Below are 26,105 nucleotides of genomic sequence, written 5' to 3' on the forward strand. Positions count from 1 at the left end.
GCAGCAAATGGGCTGTGGTCCATGTGCTAATTTTGATTAATTCTTTAGTCACTGCCTAAAGCTCTGCATTGAGAAAGATTGTGAGGTCACATTAAGCCCTGTGTGAAATAAGTCCTTGAATGATAGCCATGTCTCCTGCATACATAAAGAAGGGCAACCAGTCCCAAGGAAGACATTCATTGGACAGCCCTACCATCAAATAAAACCTGAAAAAGGGGGACACTTTTAGAATGCCTTCCTCCTGTAAAATTCTTCCTTGCACAAGGCTATACATTTTATCTATGTTCTCATGTAATCTCCATGACAACACTGTGCAGTGGACACTGCTATCACCATTGGCAGAAGAGGAACCCTGATGCTCAGGAAGGTTAGGTTACTCGCCCAAAGCCCTCCAGCTAGGAATTCAGGGGTACAGAGCACACAACAAGCGAAGCAGCTGGTGGTGCTGGAAAGGTACAGGGTGCTATAAGAAGCCGAGGGTTTCCCTCCTGCCTCTGCCACTTACAAGCTGCATGACACTAGACAGTCCACTACCACACTGTGGGCTTTGTTTTCTTTCCCTGTAAGAGGAGAATGCTGCTAAAATGTGTCTCAATGTGTCTCACGAGTCCTTCTGCCTCTGTGACTCTGGACTTGAGAATGAGTGCACTGGGACTGGGTGGAAGGCAGCCCCACCCTCACAAGGCAGAAGGAAGGACTAATGAGACAAGAGTTCTGCTGTCCCAGTCTGAAAATCTGGCTTCGGTCCCTATGGCAGCCCAGAGCTTCTTGGCAGCCCCATTCTAGAGTCATTTAATCCTCCATCGACATTTTAATTAAGATGTGTGAAGGACCGTGGGAGCTGCAGATGATAGGACAGATCCAAGAACAAATACCCAGAGTATGTTTCCAATCTCCCTGCCACTCACACTACCTTCGCATTCCTGGAGATTACATGTTCCTGAGAGTCCTCTCCGAGTGTCTGTGAACACAGTCTTTGCACTGGGGACGCTGGGCGAGGCCGTGAGGATGTATTAATTTTCTGCATACTGTTGCCCAGAGGGTTCTTCAGCTCTGCCTGTCAGCAGCCGCATTCCTTGCTGTGTCCACCCTGCCAGGTCAAATTGCATCTTGCAATTGCCTGCTGTGTGTTTTGCTAATTTTGTGCCTGGAAGATCATCTGCAAATGCGGTCACAGCTGAATTTATACATCTCCCTGTTTCCTGCGAGAGAATATCCAATACATTGGAGATGCAATGATTGCTTCTCAGTATTTCCTCCCCCAGGCTTGGAATCCACACTCCCTTTTGCTCCCTTCTTTCTCACACTGTCATTGAATGATGTCTCTTTGTTTAAAGAATCAGGTATTTCAAGCTCACAGGGGACTTAAATATTATGTCCAAGCTCCTTATAAATAGGTAAGGAAACTAAAGCTCAAATGGAAGGGATTTTCCCAAAGAGGAAACCGTGAGCTGGAAGCAGAAATAAGAAGAGTGACACTGAGGCTCTGATGCCAGGTCAAAGGTCCTTTCCAAATTCTAAGCCACACTGTGAAACACATGATCCAGTTTATCTAATTTTGGACAACTGGACAACCCAAACTTAAAACTCACTCTACCAAATGCCTCCCTGCAATTCTCATTAACTATTTCCATTTATTACCCCTTGAGGCTTAATTATCATGAGCCTCAAATACCTTTATAGATCAGTTGTCTTAAATGGCGACTGCCCTCCAATATTTTGCCAACAATTGATGACAACAGGTATCCAGAAGATGAACTTCATGCTTGTGCACAGAGAAAACTTGTACGTTGCATACACAATAATTTTATATTATGCAAATCTGTAATTTACATATTAACCACCAGATTATACTCTTTTAGGTTATATGATTGTAGTAGTAATTGTCTCAGATAAAATGGCCCCTTTATCATGTTCTAACTTGTCTATTTGTAAGACATTTTCAATAGTCAGACTCTAGTATCCCTAAAACATGTCTACCTCTTGGAAAAAGGACACGAAGAGCATTTCAAGGAGAGGAATGACGTATAGTCCAGACAGTGGATCCTGACTGGGGGCCTTCTCCGTGCAGGGTGCTCAGTTAGACTCTGTAAAGGATCAAAAAAAAAAAAAAAAAAAAACAGAAGACATTCCCTGCCCTCAGGTGGCTTCCACCTGCTAGAAACCTACTCAGATAACAGATGATTGCAATCCTAGCAGTCTAGCCTAGATGCTATGAGTGACCCAGACAATGTGTCCTACAGGAATTTCCACCCTCAAAGTACTGTTTCTAGAAGTGAGGGCAACATAGGACAGACAGAGCAGAATCACCTGGTTGGGGAGGGGGGGGTTTGAGGGAAACTCAGAAAATGTATTCCAAGTCCTACCCCAGACCTGCTCATTAGAATTTCTAGATGAAGCAGAGGGAAGCTGACACTATTTAAAAAGATGTATGTTATTTATTTGAAAGGCAAAGTGATACATACACACTGAGAGAGAGAGAGAGAGAGGACTACCATCTGCTGGTCCACTCCCCAAATGGCTGCAACCACTGGGGGCTAATTCAGGCTGAAGCCAGGATGCTAATAGGTTCTAGCATCATGAACAGTGATTATAAACAGGCAAATTCCTTGGGCCAGCACTGTGGCACACCGGGGTAAACCATTGCCTGGGACGCCTACCCGAGTAGGCAGCAGCGAAGGCTCAAGTTCTTGAGTCCCTGCCACCCACGTGGAAGACATGGACTGAGTTCCCAGCTCCTGACTTTGACCTGGTCCAGTCCTGCTCTCGTGTGCATATGGGAAGTGAACCAGCAAATCGAAGTGCTCTCTCACAAATAAATACAATTTAAAAAAAAATAATGGAAAGAACTGTTGCTCTTGGAGCAAAGGCAGGCTCCAGATACACAGGATTTGCTCTGCTCTGTGAATGAGAAGACTGTGACTGGAGAGAACGAGTATGATAAGCAGTCCAGGCAATGGCCCAAGGGAAAGAAGCTCCAAGGTGAGTTTAGGAGGGAGTACAGAGAGCAGTTTCATTAGATTTGGAGGCTTTAGAAAAGTAAACAGGCAACCAAGTCATCAGCTTTATCAAACAAAATGTACCTTCTGAAGGCAAGGCTTACAGTAGAAGGTGACTGGAACTCAGTAATCCATGATCCGCAAAGCCTTCAGTGTTGCTTTCCAATAATGAAATCAGATTCCACTGATATTTGGCCCTCGACTTCTCCTGGGCAGTATAAATATGGCCTCTCTGAACAGCAGAGAGGCCCTTTAATGTCTTTAAAAGCCAGACAGGGTTCCAGTTTCCTAACACTTCCCACATTTAAGAGCAATATAATTACTCAGAAGTAATTAAAAGATTCTGAACTACTCTGTTCATTCTGTATTTGCAAGATATTTGTACTTTGGAACCTACTGGTACTAATTAGAGTCTCTTATTTTGCAATCACTCATAATTTGTTTCTTCCTGAGCTAATCGGGCTCATGAATGTGTTATCAGGCTACAGTCAGCTCTTCATTAATACGTGTGCCGACCCCAATTCAAACACAACTAGCACTTAATTCTGGCTTTCTTCCTGTCCCCTGCCAGAGGTCAAAAATTGCTGTGTTTGAGAAGATGTGGACATACATGAAGTCAGCGGAACCATCCGTTTTTGTACGGACCACAGAGGAGGGGATGATACGAGTGAGGAAATCCAAAGGCAAATACGCCTATCTCCTCGAGTCCACCATGAATGAGTACATTGAGCAGAGGAAACCCTGTGACACTATGAAGGTGGGAGGTAACTTGGATTCCAAAGGCTATGGCATTGCAACACCCAAGGGGTCCGCCCTGAGGTAAGTAGCCAAGACTGGCTTCTTTCGTACTCCCTCTCCCCTCCCTATCTCAGGAATGAAGCTGCTGTGTCTGCTACATGGCCCCAGTGCCACCGCGAGCTGTCAGTTTGGCTCTTCTTCAACACCTGTGGGCCTGGAAGAATCTAACCACTCAAGATCTTCAGCCCTGAGGTTGGAAATTGACCTGGGGGCCTCAGCTTGCTGTGACTGTCACCGCCTGTGTGTTCTTCCTCACACCTCACCTTACCCCTTTAAGTGTGTTAAGCATCAATGAATCTTGTGTTTTTGTCATGTAATCTGTAACACCCCATCCTTTACCAGACACACCTGCATCCAACTAGGCCATGAACAAGGTTCTCCAGCAACCTGGATTCTTGGACAGATGATGGTTTGTAATGTTTGCCTCAGAAGAAACATAAACACCTTGTCCAAATGAAAAAATCAAGCAATACAAGTCCTAAGACTCTGGCTGTGGAAATGCATATAGCACCTAATGGACAGAACCAAATTAAAGGCAGCACTCATTCTTAACTAGACACTGATTTTTTTTTTTTTTTTTTGGCAAGATACAGCTAGGTCAGTAAAGTGACTTCACTTCTACATAAAGAAGTACTGAAATTTATTCTAAACCACTAAGAAACTAGCTATAGACTTGGAGAAAGGAGACCTAGGTCTAATTTTGCAATTACCATTTATTTTCTAGAAGGTAAGGTATATCACCACCCAATGTTTGGTTTCCTCATCTGCAAAGGGAGGATAATCATCCCAGCCCTTCTTAGAACCAAGGTGGATGTGAGCTCAAACAGGATAATCTATGTAGAAGGTAATTGATGACAATTATAACATCTTAAGTCACTGATCAGATATTATATCAACTACAGAAAGATTAAATCATTTTAAAGAAAGATTAGCACTGCAGGAAGGATAGGAATGATTAATAAAGCTTGAAAAAATATGGAGAGGGGTCTTCATGACATCCACAGCCACCTCTGCTTCTACTTTATTTATTCATTTCAATAACATTGAGCCCCAGTATTTCTCTAGGCACTAAGCTAGCAACTGAAGCTACCCTTTTGAAAAGATAGAGGTAGTCTCATATTGGTCAGCTTTTTGTTATTTTAACTAAAGTATCTGAGATACTTGAGAGAAGCTGCTCAGGAAGGAAATGCTTATTTTTTAATATTCATTTATTTATTTATATGAAGGGGAGAGTCAGAGAGAGAGAGACCTTCCATCTACTGATTTACTCCCCAAATGGCCACCATGGCCAGGGCTAGTTCAAGCCAAAGCCAGGAGCCCAGAGCTCCATCCAGGCCTCCTATGTGGGCTACAGGGACCCAAGTTCTTAGGCCACCCTCTGCTGCTTTCCCAGGTGCATCAGCAGGGAGCTGCGTCAGAAGCAAAGTACCTGGAACTCGAAATGCCATTTTGATATGAGATGTGGCGCTGCATGCAGCAGCTTAGCTCACTGTGCCCCAATGCCAGCCTCAAGAAAGCTTTACTTTGACTTACAGCTTTGAAATCAAATGACATCATTAGTCTGGGTGTTGTAGAGGCTAGAATTGCTGGATCATGTGCAGAGGAACAATCACACAGTGATCCAGGAAGCAGAGACAAAAGGAATACCTCTTTCTCTATCCTCTATGAGGTATCAGCTTACAAGTCCATAATGATTCAATCATGGGCTCCATCCTAGCCACCTAATCCAATCCAATCACTTCCTAAGGGCCCCACCTTCAGATGCCATAATGGATCAAGTTCTCCACTCTACTCCATCAGTCAATGGCACTAATCCATCATCTGTTAACATAAGACTACATGGGTTTGAAAAGTCAAATCCTGTTCATAACATTTCCTGTCTCTATCGAAATACACTCTTGCAAGGAAAAATACATACCAGGACAGTCCATACAAGGGGATCTAGAGGGCATCTACTTTCAAGAAAGCTGTAAAACAAAATTCTCATGATAAAAACCCTGATATACTGTGTCAGATATAACAGGCAACCAGAAAAGCATAAGCTAATTATTCTGGGATTACCCTAAACAGAAGGAATTGATAAATTATGTGACAATCTACGTGAGCAGGAATAACCATATAATTAATGAAGTAAAAGTAATAAAAGTTTTTTAAAAATCAGACACTATGGCTGGCATTGTGGCATAGCAGATAAAGATACTGTCTACAATGCTGGCATCCATAAGGATGCTGGTTCATGTCCAGGCTTCTCCAGTTCTGATCCAGCTCCCTGCTAATGGCCTGGGGAAAAGGGCAGAAGATGGCCCAAGTTCTTGAGCCCCTGCTACATAGGTGGGAGACCTGCAAGAAGCTCCTGGCTTCTGCCTTCAGCCTGGCTCAGTCCCAGCCATTGCCACCATTTGGGAAGTGAAGCAGCAAGTGGAAGATTCTCTCTCTCTCTCTGACTGTGACCTTCAAATAAATAAATAAATCTTTTAAAATAAGATACTATATATATAATTAAAGAAATAAAAATAGTCTCTGACACATTCTCAATGGAGGGTTAAAGAGTAAATTATACAAAGTTGAAGAGAGAACTATTGCACAGTGAAAAACACCAGTAAAAATTCCCCTAGAATATTCTAAAAAGATATTAAGAAGATAGGAAATCTCACAAAGAAGTTAAGGGACATGAAATAGGGAAAAAATAATGCTATGAGTTCTTGTCAGATGGAAACATCTGGAATAGAGGCAATATTTCAAAGAAAACTTCTAGAATTTTTAAAAAACATAAATCCTCAGGTTTGAAAATTCAGTCCCAAGCAGGATAAATAGATGAAAATCAGCAGCTGATTCAAGAGAAACAACAAAACAGTAAAGACAAAGAAAAGATTTCAAATACACCCAGATACCAAAAGGTACAATCAGATCTGCAGAATAGGTGGAGTGTGGCTAGGATGAATTCTCCAAGGATGCTTTATTCAAGCTGAGGTCTGACTGATTACCATGAGTCAAGAAGGCAAAGTGAGGGGAGGGGAAAAAAGAGTAGTGCTGGCTGAGGGGACAGACTACCCGAAGACTTGAAGGCAAGAAAGTATGACACAGATGATGAACTAAAAGCAGTTAAGTGTTCCTAAAACACAGGTAGTGCAGAAGAGAAAAGGTTAAACTTCAGTTGAAGACTGAGGTTGGGAGAGATTTTTAAAGGATTCTATCCTTACTCAAAGAGCACTGGAAACTCATTAGTAAACTTTAAGTAAATGACAATTAGGAAAATAAAGAATCTGGAAGATGGTGGACATAACTGAAAGTGACCTAATAAAAGGACATCAGGTGGCCTGATATTTATCAACCATACAGATTTGCCTAGAAAACTTGAGACCATGTATCAGTTTGGGCAAAGTTCAAAGGGGATCCATATATTTCTTGTCAAGGAACACTTTTAGTCTCAGAAAATCATTACATCACCCTAGAGATACCCAAAGTATAGAATGTGTTCTTATAGGTCCAGGAACATCAATGATGCTGAAATATTACAACTTACTGAAAGTTTCATGGGTCAAGGACATTACTAATGTAAAATATTGGATATAAAGTTCAGAGTACAAAGCTCAGAGGGGTGATATTATTTGTCCAGTCACCAGAGTATCTATGTTACCCCATTCCACACACAAGTGTCTAAAACAAGGTGAACACTCAGAGCTGGATATTTGAGTGATATAAACCTAAAATGCAGTACATCTTCCATTCAACTGACTTTCTACTCATCGAGTCAGTGCCTGCATGCCACACACTGTGGTGTGTATATTGCCTCTTAGAATCTTTGCAGTATCCCTGTGAGGTAATGTTATCCCCATTTTACAAATGAGGAAACAAACATTCAGGGTTCAGTTACCTGACCATGTTAACACAGCTAAGGTCAAACCAAGATTCTAACCCCAGGCAGCCTGACTTGACAGCTGTAACGTACTCTAAAGTGGTGCTGGACTTTTTGGCTGACAGTTCCATTAAAGGCAAGAAACTAGACTTAGGCCAAGTTCAATGTATACCTGCTCATATGAGCTAAATAGTTGCCGTCAACTGAAGAACAAAAAACAGTCCAGAGAAGCCACTCACCACACCAAAAACAAAAGATGATGATGGACTCGCACTTTAATGCACTATTCTTTTGAGTAGTAAAACTGATTTCATGAGTTTTACATGCCCAAAGATTCTTTCTGGGACAAATGCTAAAAATAATGCAACCATGTATTAAAAACAATCTAATTATTTTTGCTTACATCAATATAAAGGACATAATTCACTTACTGCTTTTGATAAAGAGTGAAAAGGAACTTATTGCAAATACAGAACACTGGTGTCTGGTCTGCAAGTCAATAATACCCAACTGTAGGCTCCCAGCCCTCCGTCAGTGCTCCCTTCTCTCCAGTGGCAAACTTGCTGACAGCCACAGGGCAATCATGATTCCTGTCTTAAAAGCAGAAGAGAAACACCCACCCCCTCAGATGGCCTTGAGCTTCTGGTCTGGGAATTCCCTCTACTCTCTGCGAAATTCTAGTTCCCATCTGTATATGACAAGCAGCCATTGTTTAGCTGCCAATGGAGCTCTCCCATAAAACACATTACTGAAGAACAGTTTTAGAAAATGAGTAACCACAGACACACATGTATGCACACATACATACAAAGGGCATATTTCCAACATATCACTACTTCACAAACCCTAAATCGTTCTGTTTCACCGAGACACGGTCAAACACCAGAATCACTGAAAATACCTGAGACATATGTGCCTGCTCCCGAAATCTTAGATCCATGGGTCAGATCCCAGGATCTGTTCTGTATGACAGAGGTGAAAGTGAAGAGAAAAATGAAGCAGTCCATGTTTCCTCTGGACCCACTGAAAAGGGACTGATACATACTTAAGATCTGGTACAGGAAATCAATTCTGTTCACAAATTATTTTGAAACATACAAAACAACGTTCTGTAAAAATTGTTCAGCCATTACAAGCCTACAAACTTTGTATGGGTATTTACAGTACATGGCTACAAACTCTTTACGGGTATTTACAGTACATAAAGGTGCTTCAATATGCTGCAGGTGTTGTTAACAAACTTCTCTTCTGCCCTGTGTAAGGTGGCACTCTTGCAGCCCACTTTTGCAGGTGGATGTTCTCCAGGCTTAATGCCTGTACCTGCATCAGGAAATCACTTTTCTGGCAGTCTCGCTCCAACATTTCCTTTCCACAGACCTCACTGCACCTGTGGGTCATTCGCTCCATTCCAACTTGCCCTAAACAAGCTCCAAGTTTCTCCAAGGCAGATCACCCAGCTCTGCCTCAGAAGATATCTAAGGCCCAAATGTTCCCCTAAACCTTGCCAAGTCTACTTGGCAGAAGCCAGACCATAGTCCCTATAGAGCGTTAAAAGGCTGTGTTCATGACAGAATGTTTTTTTTTTTTTTTCTTCTGCTCTGGAAACAAACACCCTGATGAAAGAAGGTAGTTCCATGCTTGATTTTCCATTTGGACAGGTGGTGTTTCTTTGAAACAGATGCTGTTTGTTGGCTGTCAATGCATGATTGGGGTTGGGTGAGGGGGTAAGTTACGTTTCAGAAGCCCTTAGGTTGTAGATAAAGACCTCCACAGCCAATGCCAGTCACTAGGGAAAGGTAATTGGTAACTCTACTAATTATGATCTATTGGCCCTTTTGTTGCCAACTAAATGTATCTGCTAATCTAAACTGAAGTCTCTTTTCCTTATTATTATGAATATTCCCTTCAGTTCAGGATGATGTGTTCAAATTTTCTAAGTAAGTGGGGATGCCCCACATTTTATCAGTCCTAGAAGGAATCCACACCAGACTGGACACAGCTAAAATCGCAGTCAATGATTCTCTTTCACAAACTACCAGCAGCTTAATGGATTTGCTAAGAGTTATACCCTAAACAGGACATTGGTTAAAGTCTGGTCTTTAACTGTGACCATGGTTACATGGAATCTTCTCTGGTCTCTGTGATAATGACATGTTTGACCTCTGTCATGTGTCTTGTCTATGCCGATGTATGGGCCAAGGAGGCAGAAATCCAGTGCAGCTTCATTTTGCAGCTTAACAGATGATGTACGCCCAGATATATTTGAGAACCACTCCCTGTGCTTTCCATTCAGCTTTAGAGACACATTCTTAAAGCACTGGGTGTAACACTGCAGGAAGCTACAGTGAGATATGCAACCTAGCCCCTTAATAATGCGTAATCAAGTCCAGCTCTTCAATGGTGTTATGTAGACACCTATTATTCTACCAGTGCCATAAGAGAGCCAGAAACACTCAAAAGAACGAGATCCATGAATGTGAAGATTCACAAAATGGTAAAACTTCAAATAGGCCTCGCAGAATTAATAATGGAATAGAAAGAGAGTGAGAAGATGCAGAGGTGTGAAAATATGGGGATTGTTTTCAGGAAGAACAAGCGGTCTATTTCACAAGAGACTGTGCTAACTTGTAAGAGTGATTCACCAACCATTATGAACAATCATATACAGTCATACAAAGAAGGATCTCAAATGGGTATGTAGAGGCGACACTGAAGGTCATTGACAGGACACTGAAGGCCATTGATCAGACAGGTTTCCTGAGATTTCCCTGGCAATCTCAGTCAGAGAGAAGAGGAAATAGCTAAGGAGACCATTTCCAAAGTGGTTGTGTGATCTTGGCAGCACATGATGAACATGGCCCCAGGCTGTAATAAGATGAGGCCAGATCGAAGAAGTAGTGAGTTCCATTTTCATCATCCATCATAACCTTCATTTTAAGGATGGGGAATGTATTAAGGAAGTCTGTTATGTAAGCTTTCTGGGACTTTCCTGTTCCTGCCTAAGACCTGGCCAGTTATGGCAAGGACCGAGAAGGGAAGACTCGGAGTTTATTTTCCAAACAGAATAATTCCTGTCCCATCAGTTTTACCTCTGGAATACCTAGAAGGTTAAGACAGACATCCACAGGAGGGCTACAGGCACCTGACAAACCAGATGTCACTTGGGACACCACATCTCATAGCAAAGTCCCAGGGTTTGGTTGACATGTTAACAACTACAACTAGACCAAAGGCCCACCCCGCCACCTTTTTTTTTTTTTTTTTTTTTTGCATAAGCTTGAAGTGGCTCAACATTTTAGTCTCACTGGCATTCCCACTGAATATGTTCTTCTCCCTTTACAACTCTATGTTGGAAAGTGTCTACCAGAAACTGCTTCTCTATATGAGCATTTGACTTTAGATAGACAGGAGGTGAAGGCTGTGGCTCAGAAAGAGACATCACAAGGTCTTCGTGGGGAGGGTTCTCACTTTCAGGAACCATCCGTCTCCTAGGTGCCCTCTCCCATACTAAGACTGTAAGACATAATTCTCTGTTTCCCAACCTCCCTCGTGGGCCTTCCCTGAACATCTTCTCTTTGCCTAATGTTGATCTAAGTATTAGAAAAGGCCACAGAGATCACTCTTTTTTTTATAGGAGCACAATGACCCAGAAAATAATTGAGAAACAACCAAGCAAGTGCTGTTTTGTACAATGTTGGCTCTATTGCCCTAGAGAAAGCTTCCCCAACCTCAGTGTATACTAAAACTACCAAATGGAGCTGGTTAAAAATACCCTCCCTAGACTCCTATTCACAAGATTTCAATCCTGCAGGTCCAGGATGGGATCCAGGAAAGTGCAGTTTGGACAGGTTTCCCAGGTGGCTCTAAGACAGTACTCCATTTTGGGAAGGAGGGACAGAGAAGGCCCAAGAAGAGAGAAGGGCAGGGGTCTGCAGAGACAGGACATGAGAAGGAGGTTCCTGAGGACAAGGAAAATGCACTAGATGGGAAACTGTATGAGAAAACCACAGCACCACAGCCCTTGAGTCACGAACTTCAAGTCAAGTATAAGGCCTATTACTTCATCAGCAGATGCCCTGGCTGGGAAAGCCACTTTATGACCCTGGTTTCCTCTTTTTAAGACTAGACGAACAGAGATTTCTGCTGTTTATCTTTTTGTTTATTTTAAAGTGAGAATGGAAGACTAAAAGACAGACAAGATCTCCCTTTAGCTGATTCACTTTCACTTGCCAAATGCCCACAATAGCCAGGACTTTGTCAGGCTGAAGCCAGGAGCCAGGAACTTGATCTGGACCTCTAATGTGTAGCGCAGGGACCCAAGTACTTACAGCCTCCCAAGGCGTACATCATCAGGAGGCTGGGATTGGGAGCAGAATTAGGATGTGAACCCAGGCACACTGATATGGAATGTCAGAATTCCAAGCAGTATCTTAACCACTAGGCCAAACATTTGCCCCAAGCCTCTGTTTTCTGATCTGGAATAACAGCATGCAGTTGCTTTGAGACTTTGATAAAGAAGGATCAAGTGCTTAGCACAGAGGATATTCAGTACCGTTAATTTTCTACCCTTTTTCTCTTCCCGTTAGACCTGCTGAAAAGTCCCTTTTGAACCACTAATTTATTTTTTCCTTCTGTATAAAAACCAACTGTGTTCATCAAAAATACACATGCACCACAGCCTTACTCCCTCGCACACACAGGCTGCATTAGAAATAAAATGTCTGTCTCTGAGAACAATTTGTGGTCCTCCTCCACAGAGAAAAACATGCTTTAAAAAAAAAAGAATGTTTCTTTTGCTTACTCTCTCCCACCCTCACAAATAATAGCAGCTTCTCTTCCTATAGTATAGTACCCGTGCAGGGCCTGCTGCTGAGGATAAATTCCTATGTCCTAGGGAAATGACAGTCCCTTTCAATTGGTCCTTGCCTCCTGATGGGTAGCCAGGCATGCTCGTTGTCATGGTAACCCCATGAACTATGTAACCCAGGTCAGGCCTGATCAGAAACAAAGCCCTTTGAGTAGGGAGACTGGATCCGCCTGCATCCTCAGAAGAGCTGGAGAGAAAGGAACAAGGGGATGAAATGGGGAAATAAAAAGGAGATGAGAAGGTAAAAAAGATGGGAGATTAAGAGGAAGGGAAGGAGGCAGAGAGAGAAAGCGTCTGTGTGTGTGTCTGTGTGTGTGTATTTGGATAGGGACTAGAGGTTTGCCATAGGAGAGCTGCATCGATACAGAAGCTTTCTTGGGTCAGGACACGTGGGATGCATTACAGAGAGCACTGAGGAAGCTTCCTGGCATACTGGTACAGGAGTGCAGTGCAAATATCCAGGCAGAGGAGCTGTAAAGACTTGGTTTCACATTTTAGAGGTGGTGCTAAGGCCTGTAAAGCACTTGCTAAAGCAGTGGCCCTTCAAGGAACTTCTAAGAAGTGTGCATTTGATGGGCATTACCAGCATCAGCACTGTAAAGGTAACTTGGTTTTCCTCTTCAGCACAGTTTGGGAAACTAAGGCACAGAGAGGTTACGGAACTTGCTCCAGATTACCTCTGATGGAAATGGGAGAGCCACGTGCTTGTGACAGAGTAAGCCACAAAACACCCCCAAAGAATTTTTAAGATGTATTTATTTATTTGAAAATCAGAGTTACAGAGAAAGAGAGTCACGGAGAAAGAGATTATCCATCCACTGGCCATAACAGCCAGGATAGAGCCAGGCCAAAGCCAGGAGCCAGGGACTCCATCCAGGTCTCCCATGTGGGTGGCAGGGGTCCCAGCACTTGGTTAATCCTCCAGTGCTTTTCCCAAGCCTGTTCCAGCAGCAAGCGGGAACAGGAGTGGAGCAGCCAAGACACAAATGGGCTTTACCTGCTAAATCACAATGCCGACCTCAGATTCCCTAAAGATCTTTATGCTCCTCCAAACTCTCTGTGCTTCTGATTCATTTCAGCAACGAAAAGCAGATTACTTTACACTAACTGTGCCATAACGTGGGGAGTGAAGAAGAGGAGACACACAATCACTTCGCACTTGCCCTGTGTGGGGCAACGCCTTCCCTGTGTGTGTTCAAGCATCAGTTGTGACCCCACCTTCTGCTTTTGATATTATATTTCCTTCCTAAAGGTTGGGAAACTGAGTTCTCAGAGTGATGTGTGGGACAGGGCTTGGGCACAAATCCTGCCTCTGAAACCCTTGGGTTTTCACAGTCCCACGTCAGTGATTGTCAGTGATTATGCTCCAGTCACTAGCTTGGCACCTCTTAAGAAAAGCATCAGGGGAGAGACGGCCCACTAGGTGGGCCCCACCTCCACCGCCCTGGCACTCCCTCTCGAAGTGCTGGGCTGGAGTGCCACGCTTTATGTTGCATGATCTCCTTAGAGCTCCATTTTTGTCATGCCTGCTTGAGAAGTTCGTCAACTACAAAGTAACCCATTAAAGAGAGCGAGCAAGCGTGGAAGAGGAAAATGTGGCGAGAGCGAGGTGGCGAGGATGGATCTGGGGAGATGAACACAGGAAATGAATGGGCTTTACCTCGGCAAGAACAGCGGCTCCATGCGGGCTGTGATTTGCCGGCTGGAGCACTGTTTTCTCCTGCTGATATACAAATTATATGTTGCTTTCTTTTAAGAGGCTGTTTCTGTCAAAAATAGCATCTCTCTTTTTTCTCTCCCTCCCTCCCTCACTCTCATCAGCAACATTTCAGACTCTGGGTCTGTTGCCTTTTCTAAGAAGGCAGCTGCCCCAATACAAAGGCAGACCAGGAGGAGGAAGAAGGGTTAGATACCCATCCTGGCTCCACCACTTGGGCCCTGGAGGATTTAGAAAACAAATGTGCTTTGATATTTATCGGCTCTGAATTCAAATCCTGCCTCCCACATGTACTAATCTGTGTGACTTGGGGAAAGCAGTAAGCAACAGTATGGAACAATGACTGATGGCCAAAGCCCTGAAGTCAGGAGCAAATGTGAATCCCAAGTCTGCAAGTGTATAGCAAGTCTCTTGGGTAAGTTCCTTCACCTCCCTAAGTCTTAGTTTCCCAAATAGGAAACTGGAGGTAACAGTAACACTTATTTCAGTAGTTGTTTAATGATTAGATAATGCAAAGCATTTAGCACAGTATTGCCACAAAAAGTGACTAATGAAGTAAGAACTATCACTATTTATTATCCCTGAAGCTTAGTTTTCTTGTTTTCCAAATGGCATCATACTATAACCTTCTCAGGATTGTCTCGGGAATTAAGTGAATCACTTAGGAAAAGTTCCTGAATATGAATCTGTTTTCTTCCTCCATGTCTTCTTTCCCTTTCTGATTTTCCTGAAGACTCACTAACTATTTTTTGTTTGGATTTTTTCTTTTTTTTTTTTAGATTTGTTTTATTCATTTGAACAGCAGAGTCAGAGAGAAGAAAAGAGAAGAGACAGACAGACAGATATTCCATTTGCTGGTTCACTCCCCAAATGTCTCAACAGTCAGGGTTCAGCCAGGCTAAAGCCAGGATCCAGGGACTCCATCAAGGTCTTCCATGTGGGTGGTGGGGGTCCCAACAGTTGGGCCATCTTTCACTACTTTTTCTCAGGCCATCAGCAGGGAGCTGGAGCAGGAGTGGAGCAGCTGGGACACAAACGGGCTTTACGTGCCATGTCACAATGCCAGCTCCTCACCCCCTAAAGATTTTTATGCTCCCCAAATCACTCTGTGCTTTTGAGTCATTTCAGCAATGAAAAGCAGATTATTGTAAACTGTGCCATAATGTGGGGAGTAAGGAAGAAGAAGAGACACAAAACCATTTCACACTTGCTCTGTGTGGGGCAATGCACTCCCTCTGCATGTTTGAGCATTAGTCATCATCTTCCACTGCTTTCCCAGGTGCATTATCAAGGAGCTTGATCAGAAGCACAGCAGCCAGGACTCGAACCAGCACTCTGATATGGGATGCCGGTATTGCAGGCTACAATTTGACCATAGTGCCACAAAGCTGGTCCCATATGTTTTCGGTTTCTTACCCAAATTGGCAGTGATGTCTTTCCCTAGGTTAGACCACACTCAACTCCTTTCTGTTGCAATGAGGTGGAAATTGCAAGATACTAAGAAATGTTCCAAAGTGCAGTTTTATTCCCTTTCCCACTCAGTGCTTCAATGTTCAGCTGAGAGCCACCCAGCACCCACGCACACTCCTGTAGATACAAAGCTCCCTTGCTCAGCAAAGCTTGGCTTCTGAGGACCGGCAGAAAGGAAGGGCAAGGGGCGGCCCCAAGTTGAGTCCATGCAGAGAAATGTTGGGCCATGTGTTCCAGGAACACTCTGTGAATGGCTTCATGGGCTAAGATCATGGCTCAGTAATCACATCTCATCAGCCTCTCCCTCAGGAGGGAATGGGCAAAGGCCCAGGGGATTTCTTTACCAAAGAAACCAACTTCCTTCTGGCCAGGTGGAAGGAGTAGGCCAGCAGAGCCTCCTCAGCCCAAACAAAAGGAAATCAGGCAGGCAGATCTGCACATGTTAGCTATCATTCCTCAGCACATGCATCCCGCAGAAAGAGAGCATAATGACCTCTTAATCCTATTCTCTGTCCCCAGGGGAATGAATTTGTTTGGAGTAATGTGGTGAGTTGTTTTTTTTTTTTTTTTTTTTTTTTTTTTTAGATTTATTTATTTATTTGAAAGGCAGAGTTACAGAGAGGCAGAGGCAAAGAGAGAAAGAGAGAGAAGGTCTTCCATCCTCTGGTTCACTCCCCTAGTGGCAGCAATGGCTAGAGTTGGGCCAATCCAAAGCCAGGGGCCAGGAAATTCTTCTGGGTCTCCCACACAGGTGCAGGGGCCCAAGCACTTGGGCCATCTCACACTGCTTTCCCAGGCCACAGCAGAGAGCTGGATCAGAAGTGGAACAGCCAGGACTCGAACTGGCAGCCATATGGGATGCTGGCACTGCAGGTGGCAATTTTACTCACTATGCCATAGGGCCAGCCCCTGGAGTAATGTTTTTAAAAAAACATTCAGCGAGTCTCCTTGTGATCCACAAATGCCCCAACCTTAAACTCACTTAGACCTTTGCTCTTACTGTTTTCCACTTGTATTACTGGGTACAGTTCAATGAAACAAGGGCTGGTTGCTCCAGAGAGTCTAACAGAGAACTCAGCCTGTAGGAAACCCCTTCTGATTGCTTATCACATGGACCATGTCCTTGCTGACCTTATGAGCACATGATCAAGTGCTTCCTCCTGGTCTCCCTTTCGGGTACAGGGGCCCAAGCACTTGGGCCATCCTCCACTGCACTGCTGGGCCACAGCAGAGAGCTGGACTGGAAGAGGAGCAGCCGGAACTAGAACCAGAGCCCACATGGGATGCCGGCACCACAAGCAGAGATTAACCAAGTGAGCCAGGGTGCCGGCCCCTCAAGTATAGTATTTTCAAAATGTTAGCGTACTCTTAAGGAAGCCAAAGATGAATAAATTGCAACAATAACACCCCCAAGATTCATCATCCAGTGTGGGGTTTTCCATCTAAAAAACCTTCAAGGAACCAGGTACAGAAAACGAGTTAATTGAATCAGATAATTCCCTTATTTTCATTTTTTATTTTATTTGTATTTATTTGAAAGGCAGAACAAGAGAAAGAGGCAGAGAGAGCTCTCATCCAAGGGTTCACTCCCCAAATTCTCCCAACAGTGAAAACTGGGTCAGTCCAAAGCCAAGAGCCCAGAACTGAAGACAGCTCTTTCACATGGGTGGCAAGGCCTCCCAGAGTGTGCATTATCAGAGAGTGGAATTGGAAGTGCAGCCTGGACTTCAGCCTACATGCTCAAATATGGGAGGCAGGCAGCCTGAGCAGCATCAATCCCTGCACCAAACACCTGCAAAGTACAGAATCATGAGTACAGATGATGTAGTTAGCCCACCACGTCTGCAGCTTCCATATCCTTGGACTCAACCAACCACAGATTGAAAATACTGGGAAAAAAACATTATGTCTGAACTGAACATGTATAGATTTTTAATTATCATTATTCCCTAAACAATGCAATGTAACAACTCTTTCCATTTGTACTGGGCATTATAGACAGCCATTAAATAATTTAAAATATTCAGGAAAATTACATAGGTTATAATATAACGCAATTTTATATAAGGGACTTGAGTATTCTCAGATTTTGACATTTGTGGGGGTCCTGGAGCCAATCCTCCACAGATACCACAAGTATAATATAATTACACTATAAGAAATGATTACAGCTAATTTACTGAGTACTTACTATATACAGCAAGCATGGAGTCTTCATGGGCATTCCCCAATTTATGTGATTCTCCTAGAACCCCACAAAGTAGACAATACTAAGAAACTCTTTTAGTAGACAATAAATCAGTGACACAGAGAGGTTAAGTAACTTGTCAGAGGTCTCAAAGCTAGTAAGTGACAGAGCCAGAATTTGAACCCAGGCCACCCAAGTTCAGAGTATATGCTTGTATCCACTCCACTATGCACTAAGGGAAGCAGATACTAGGCCTCAGGGAACTCACAGGACACAGTGAGGACTTACTGAACAAGAGTGGGTGCTTGGCCAGCGCCTCGGCTCACTAGGCTAATCCTCCACCTTGCAGCGCCAGCACACTGGGTTCTAGTCCCAGTCTGGGCACCGGATTCTGTCCCGGTTGCCCCTCTTCCAGGCCAGCTCTCTGCTGTGGCCAGGGAGTGCAGTGGAGGATGGCCCAAGTGCTTGGGCCCTGCACCCCATGGGAGACCAGGATAAGTACCTGGCTCCTACCATCGGATCAGCGCGGTGCACAGGCCGCAGCGCACCGGCCGCGGAGGCCATTGGAGGGTGAACCAATGGAAAAAGGAAGACCTTTCTCTCTGTCTCTCTCTCACTGTCCACTCTGCCTGTCAAAAAAAAAAAAAAAAGAGTGGGTGCTTTGTCTCGACCAGCAGCCTCCACACCTCACTTTGATATGAACTAACAAAATTGTTATTAAAGAGGAGAGATACAATTCAGTAACTACTAACACTATTATAAAAATAAGAAACAAACACCATAAAGAGAGAAAAATAAGGCACAGTAGAACAACAATTCAGGTAGGGAATTAACGTCTGATCCCTCTCCAGAGTGGGTGTTCTGGGCAGCTCCTTAACCACTATGGAGAAAATCTATGAGCAAGATAGAAAGGTATTTCCAGTAATAGCCCTGACATGTGTAAGTGTAGAAGCAAAGGGAGGATGATTTGTGTATTCTTTTTCAATCTTTGTTATTGCTGTTTTCAGCAGGGAATCATTTCCTCAAATAAAATCTCTCATGGCATCCCATTTTAAATGACAGATTCAAGCAGAGCTGCTAAAGCAAGAGAAGGGGGCTGCGCTGCAGGTGGCAGGGCGGGGTGGGGAGGGGGACGACAGTGAGAGCCACAGACACAGGGTCAGGCTGGGGTGGGAGACCCCGGAGGTCAGATTTCCCTTCTCTTCCTCAGGGTCCATTCTCTCCCCCTGCATGAGATAATTCCTCAGTCCTATAACCCCAAGTATTTTAAAATCCACTCAAAAATAGCAGCCCTGGTGGCTTGCCCAGCATCCTTCTTGTACTGACATTTGCCTTGAATTCAGTGATCAGACCTTAGAACTGGTCCAGTTTTCTTCCTTTCCTGGAACCAGAGGTACCAGAGATGAGACCTGTGGGCAGGCTCTCACCTTGAAGGGTGTGTCCACTCCCTCTGTTTTTTTTTGTTTTGTTTTGTTTTTTGTTTTGTTTTGTTTTGTTTTGTTTTTTTGGACAGGCAGAGTGGACAGTGAGAGAGAGAAACAGAGAGAAAGGTCTTCCTTTGCCGTTGGTTCACCCTCCAATGGCCGCCATGGCTGGCGCGCTGCGGCCGGCGCACCGCGCTGATCCGATGGTAGGAGCCAGGTACTTATCCTGGTCTCCCATGGGGTGCAGGGCCCTAGCACTTGGGCCATCCTCCACTGCACTCCCTGGCCACAGCAGAGAGCTGGCCTGGAAGAGGGGCAACCGGGACAGAATCCAGCGCCCAGACCGGGACTAGAATTCGGTGTGCCTGCACCACAAGGTGGAGGATTAGCCTATTGAGCCGCGGCGCTGGCCCACTCCCTCTGTTTATTCATTGCCTCCATGACCTTTTGTCAAGCATCTCCGAGATGCCTAACACATACCTGTGTGCCTAATACTGATAACGGGCCTGGATTACAGGCCCAGATGCAGGTTCCTGTGAGCTGCATATGAACTGTTGACACCTGCTTCTCACAGTATGGGGGGGGGGGGGGCGGCGGTGGTGGTTGTGGACCACATGGCCTCAAAAATGCTGTCTATGGAGGATTTAGCCTCCGCATCCAGATCTCCAAGCTGATCTTAGTCTAAAGCCCTAAAGCAACTTGCAAGGCCAGAAATATATATATACTCACACATCTAACCCCTGTGGTACATCCCAGTAATTTAAAATTTAAAATTATTCCTTTACTAAATCCACATTGATCAAGCAGCTATGTGTAAGCTACTGTGCTGGGTACAGGGTTCCTGCCAATAAAGATCTCCCAGAATAGTCAGACGAGTGGTGAGGGGCGAGTCTGCTGTTACAAGGTAGGCGAGTACAGGGACAGAAAGCAAGGCTTGATCCAGTCTACCTTGGGTCTTGGCCTGAGATTTGGAGAGAACAACATTAATTAGAGGTTTGTAAGATAACTAGAGTTGCACACAGTGCCCGACTGCTAGGTGGATGGGTGCCAGAACAGAGGAAGCTCCAGTGGTGCTTCCTATCCAGTCATCTGCATGGGCCCAGAATTAATCTCGAAAACACTTTCACCTCTGTCACCTCGTTCCGCCCTCCCACTGCAGGCATCTGGGAGAGGAGCATGTAATTAGTTCCACCTACAAATGAGAAAAACTGAGGTACAGCTAGGGGGTGACAACCCGTTGGTTTGGGATTGAAGAGGTTCCCAGGATGTAGAATTTCTACTACTGCCAGATCATCCCAGCTACATTTACATGAGTGGCCATGTATACATGATCAGAGAGGAGTGAGGAATTCACATCAGGCCTTTGACTCTTTCCTGCCCCTAGAGGGAAGAGAGTAAAAGAGTGCTCTTTGGGGTGGTGCTGTGGTATAGCAGTTAAAGTTGCCTCCTGCAGTACCAGCACCCCATATGGGTGCCAGTTCAAGTCCAAGCTGCTCCACTTCCTATCCAGCTCTCTGCTGTGGCCTGGAAAAGCAATAGAAGATGGCCCAAATTCCTTGGGCCCCTGCACCCACATCAGAGATTTGGAGGAACCTCCAGGCTCCTGGCTTCAGATCGGCCCAGCTCAGGCCACTGCAGCCATCTGGAGAGTAAACAGCAGATGGAAGCCCTGTCTCTCTTTTTCTCTCTCTCTCTCCCTCTCTGTAACTACTTTTCAAATACATGAATAAATCTTTATAAAGTGAAAGAGAGAGCGCGCGCGAGCGAGCTCTCTATGTAAGCATTTGGCCCTTAAAAAAATTTCCTTGTGTTGTTTCGTAGAATCAGAAGTCAAAAACAAAGTTCTATTTTCTGCCTGACCAGCATTCCTTCTCCTAAGGTCACAGAACTGTCTGTGCCATGAGTGTGCTCGATTGGGAATGCTCCTGGAATGGTCACAGGGAGCAGGAACTGTGATCCTATCTGTATTCCTCAAGAGGTTCTGGGGATGTCAGTACTGTCCTGGAGGCTTCTCATATAACCCTGCTAACCCTCTGTTTCCTTCTGCTGGGTCACCACTTAATCTCTCCCACTTTATGTATTCCTCAGACCTTCAGATTTCTGTCCAGTCAGTAGATCCCAGCCAGTTAACCTTGGGTAATGCCCATAGCCACTGATGTCAGAGATTAAACAAAAGACAGAACAGGCCTTTGAGACTGGTATCCAAAAGGCAAATGATTAAGAAAATGCCATCAGAGACCCAGGCCCACCAACACTCAATCCTGTTCTAAACTTAGCTACCCTGTCACTCAGCCATGAGCAGAAAAGTGAGCTTTGCTCCTTGTTGAGGCTTTGGTCTCCATTCCCAGCAAAATGACTCTGGCTTTGCCTTGACAAAGAAACAAATAATCCCACCCAGAAAAGGTGTCTCCTCTCCCCAAGATCTCCAGAAGCATTTTAATTACCCACCACAGGGCTGTGTGGGATGGCCCACTAAAGCTCTGCTCAGCATGGGGGAGGAGGTAAAGGCAAAAAGGAGCTTGCTCTTTTTCACAGAAGGAAGACCTGGGACCCTGAATCTTCAAGCCCCATGCAAGGAAGCATTAGGAGGGCCATGTCCATTGTGTATTGACCTTGAATCTAGTGCAAAGGAATTCTTACCTTAAGAGCTCCCCTAAATGTTGCTAAACCTCACTCTTCAAGAGCTGCCAGGAGGACCCTCTGAAGATCTATGCAGAGCTCCTGGGGGTCTCTTCCCCTAGAACTCCAAAGGTTCCCAGACTATGAATATTATGGACCTTTGCAATGTTTTTAAAAGAGGTACAGCGGAGACAATTAACAATGTAAATTTAAAAATGCAACATCTTTAACAAGAAAATGAGCAGGTTAACACTGAGAAAGGAGAGAGGATGAACTGCATGGAAAAGGCAGTCCTTCAAAATTGAAAGGCTGGAGTTCCTGAAAACTCACTCCACAACACTTACCTTTCCTTATTTTCTCATTGACCCATGAAAACTCCATGCCAAATTTGCCCAGCTCACAGACCAGCCTTTCAGAATTCACTGAATCCCAGCTTTGCATCTAGTTCATAAATCCCTCCACCCACACTCTTCCTGACAAACATTGTTCTGCCAACAATGTCCCACTGAACTGCCGACTTGAAAGTCCCGAGTACTAGAGAATCCTAACCATCCCAATGTTCGCCATCATACTGGGCAGCACTTGCATCCCTGTGACTCTGTCTCCTTTATCTCATTCTCCCCTTAAGCCTCTCTGAAAATAAATCCTCTGCCACTGATAGCCAAGCCCAGGCTTCCACGTGAGCCCTGTGTACTTTGAAGATTCACTTATTTTACTTGAAAGTCACAGTTACACAGAGAGAGGAGATGCATAAAGAGAGAGAGGGAGAGGGGGAGAGAGAGGACTTCCATCCACTGGTTCACTCCCCAGATGGCCACAATGGCCGGAGTTGTGCCGATTGAAGCCAGAAGCCAGGGCTTCTTCTGGGTCTCCCACGCGGGTGCAGGAGTCCAAGGTCTTGGGCCATCTTCTACTGCTTTCCTAGGCCATGGCAGAGAGCTGGATCGGAAGAGGAGCAGCCGGGTCTCAAACCGGCACCCATACGGGATGCCGGCACTGCAGGCGGCGGCTTTACCCGCTACACCACAGCGTTGGCCCTGAGCCCTGTTTACTTTGAAGGGACCCATTATTATCTCCTGCATCCCTGGATCTGGATCTTACCTTGGCTGTTCCTCTTATGTGGCCATTATGTTTTTCAGTTAATTAAAATCTATTTACTTAGGAATGATATAACATTTGCTCTCTGCTGAGCATAGATGGGTTGTTTCTCTGAGGCCTCTCCCTACTTAAAAGCCTTCCATATCTTCCAGTGTTGATTTAAAGATGTTCATGATTTGAACTCAGTCAGCTGTTCTAACCTCAGCTCCCAGAAGTTCCTCTCATCATGTACATTCTCCCAGGCTATGGGCTTCTGATTTCACCCTTCCCCTTTCACAGAACACTCCTTAAAGGTTTTCTAACATCCACCCACTATCAGAATTAACCTCCTTTTTTTTTTTTTGGGGTGCTTTCATAACCCTTTATTTTAAATACTGATAGTTTCCCATGAACAGTTGAGAAACTTTTCTGCCTCCCAGACTACACTACACATTCCTCTAAAGAACCAGATTGACGGCTAACCTTTTAGTCCCACTAGTACACAGCACAGTGCTTGCTATTTAATTGACCCTTATAAATTCTTGGGGAGTTGACCTGAAAACACCATCTCTTTACTCTGAAGGCCTTATCATCGAGTTGCAGACTAAGACTAATAGACATGAAACAGAAGTAGGCAGTACAGTGGTCTGACTGCTAGGTGCCGTGGAAGGTTAAAAACAAGGCCAATGAGAAATTAAGTATTCAAGGACCAATTCAAGGAGAACATTAGGAACATTGCAAAAACAACCAGTTCTTGGGAGAAAAGTTAAGAAGAGCAGACGCAAGTACACAGAAGCAGACAGAGGCACACTGGTTGGGGAAAGTAGAATGCCCAGTAAGCTGGTCTGACTACCACTGCAGTTATCTTTGGAGGAAAAAACCCAAAGCATGGTAGTATAGCCTGGGCAGAACACTAAGGGTCATTCCACCCAACATTTTGCAGATGCTTCAGTTCAAGGTTTTGAAAGCAGAGTATAAATGTGAAAAACTACTTCAGAATAGAAGATCTTTGCTTTTCTTGAGACCCAATTAAAAGCATCTGAAATATCTCCCTTCACTGTTTTTTCTCAAAGTTTAATTTCCTTCCAAGTGTATGATTATTAAGCTTTTTCAGAGCACAAAGTTGGATGTGTTCAACTGTAGTGTGTACAAGGACATCCTAGAGACCATGTGTCTAGGGTTCTAGCTTCTCCCTTCGCAAGACGTCCAAAGATACTTCAGTGACTCAAATGCCCCCTAGATCCATCATTGCCAGTTCCTATTTTGAAAGGTCAGGGCTCAGGTATCTGGGGGTTCCTTCTGGTCATTGGCTCTGCTGAGGAATAAATGAGATACTTACTACCATGTCATTAACTACAGTCCTGGCTACATCCTCTAGTTACAATGATCTTCATCTCCCTTATGCTAAACGTCTTTCTGAACCTGGGAATCTTCAGCTGACTACTAATTCTGCTGAATTACAATCACACCACATTCTTTTTTTTTTTTTTTTTTTTTTTTTGGTTTTTGGTTTTTCATTTTGTGTTTCTTTATTTTGCTCAGTGCCAGCCACAGGATCTAGTGTAAGAAAAGTACCACTAGAGGTCTGTTCAATCAAATAAGTAGCTGTTGTAACCAACAGTATTTGAGCCCTTTGTAAAATTTTTACCAATGATCCTTGCAGATCTGTTATTGTTCTCAAATTATACAGTCTTGAGTGTATAACATCATCTCCTCTAACCTACATGTTCCTGGAAAATTGTATCATTCCACCTGGATATCTCACAGACATCTCAAGCTTGATGCATCCAAAACTGATCTCTTGAGCTACTCCCAAACCTACTCTTTCAGTCTGTCATCACCACAAATGGTCCCAACATCCACCATGTTCTAAGGGGGTAATAAACTTGAATCTCTTCATCCTTCATAACCAATAGCCACTTCTTCACGCTATTGACCCCTAACTAGATTCCACATAGGAGAGGAACAGTGAGGCCTCTTATTTTGAAGACAGAAAATTAGCATCATAGATGACAGTGAAAATGAGGATTGAGAACTTGGAAATCCCAACCTTTGTTCTCTCTTTCAATTGCTCCTTGAACATTTCCTTGCTGTGCCCAGTTCTTTTTGAGCCTGTACTTTTAGCACCACGGCTCACAAACTTTGAGACTTTCTATGTCCAATATGGAAAAAGGAAAGATAAAGTCAAAAAGCCTAGTCAGTGGCTACTTCCCTGGAGAAAAACATGGAGTCAGCCAATGCCCTTTTTGTGTTCAGCCTTTTTTTTTTTTTTTCCCAAAAGAGAGAGAGAAGGAGTTAGCCTATAAAGGTATCCAGAAGACTAAAAAATGCATTTCCATGATCTGTTAATGGAAATTGTTTTCCCAGCTTGCAAACTGCCACATTTAAACTCCCAATGTGGGGTAAAACAAATCACAAATATGAACTCCTTTTCAGGCAGCAAACCAGCATTTGAAGTCTGTCTCCTTCGCCTTTGGGGATACATACGCCACAGTCTAGTTAGCTGCCCAGTGACTGACAAACATAAATAAAAGGTAATGGTGGTAGTAAACAGAGTTCCTGTGAGTCAAAAATGTTTCCCAGGGAGGGATCAACATGCTTCTTACTACGCTGGAGTCACCAAATAGCCAAAGTTTAGCTCTTTTAAAAACAAATAACAAAGGCAATGAAAATAAATGTCTGTACTATCCATTGTCTACAGTCAATTGTAAGGTGAAAAAGCATCTCAAATGTTCCTAATAATAAAAAGATCAGGGCAAGAGGCCATGGGGCTAAATTTGGATTTGATAGTCCATTCACCTTCCCTTCACTACTCCTTGCTACCTACTATTATCATATTTCCTGTGAATCCCTCTCCTTCATCTCATTATTGTTTGTGATTATCTTTGAAATCCACCTCAGCTAAGGAAAAAATGGGTCTAGAGTAGGATCAACATCAGAGAAGTCCTTAGGGGGAAAAAATAGATAAATGGGAGATGAAGCGAGTGATGCTCTGAAAGATGGTCAACTTACTTTTTCAAAGACTAAGTTAGGCATTGAAAGAAAATGTAGAAAATACAGCCATCCAAGTGTATCCAACCATTAGCTCTT

The 26,105-nt window shown here is 44.1% G+C and overlaps 1 protein-coding gene across 2 annotated transcripts in view; it reads left to right on the forward strand.

The window, feature by feature from the left end:
• The window catches only part of GRIA1 (glutamate ionotropic receptor AMPA type subunit 1), a 321,742-nt gene that overhangs the window by 277,088 nt on the left and 18,549 nt on the right, over positions 1–26,105 (forward strand). For both annotated transcript variants that reach the window (XM_002710325.5, XM_002710324.5), the window contains exon 13: positions 3,571–3,818. In XM_002710325.5, the coding sequence (XP_002710371.1) occupies positions 3,571–3,818 (248 nt within the window). The remainder of the gene's footprint in view (positions 1–3,570; positions 3,819–26,105) is intronic.

Source organism: Oryctolagus cuniculus, chromosome 6 (assembly GCF_964237555.1).
Source record: "Oryctolagus cuniculus chromosome 6, mOryCun1.1, whole genome shotgun sequence".
In the NCBI taxonomy this organism is placed as follows: domain Eukaryota; kingdom Metazoa; phylum Chordata; class Mammalia; order Lagomorpha; family Leporidae; genus Oryctolagus; species Oryctolagus cuniculus.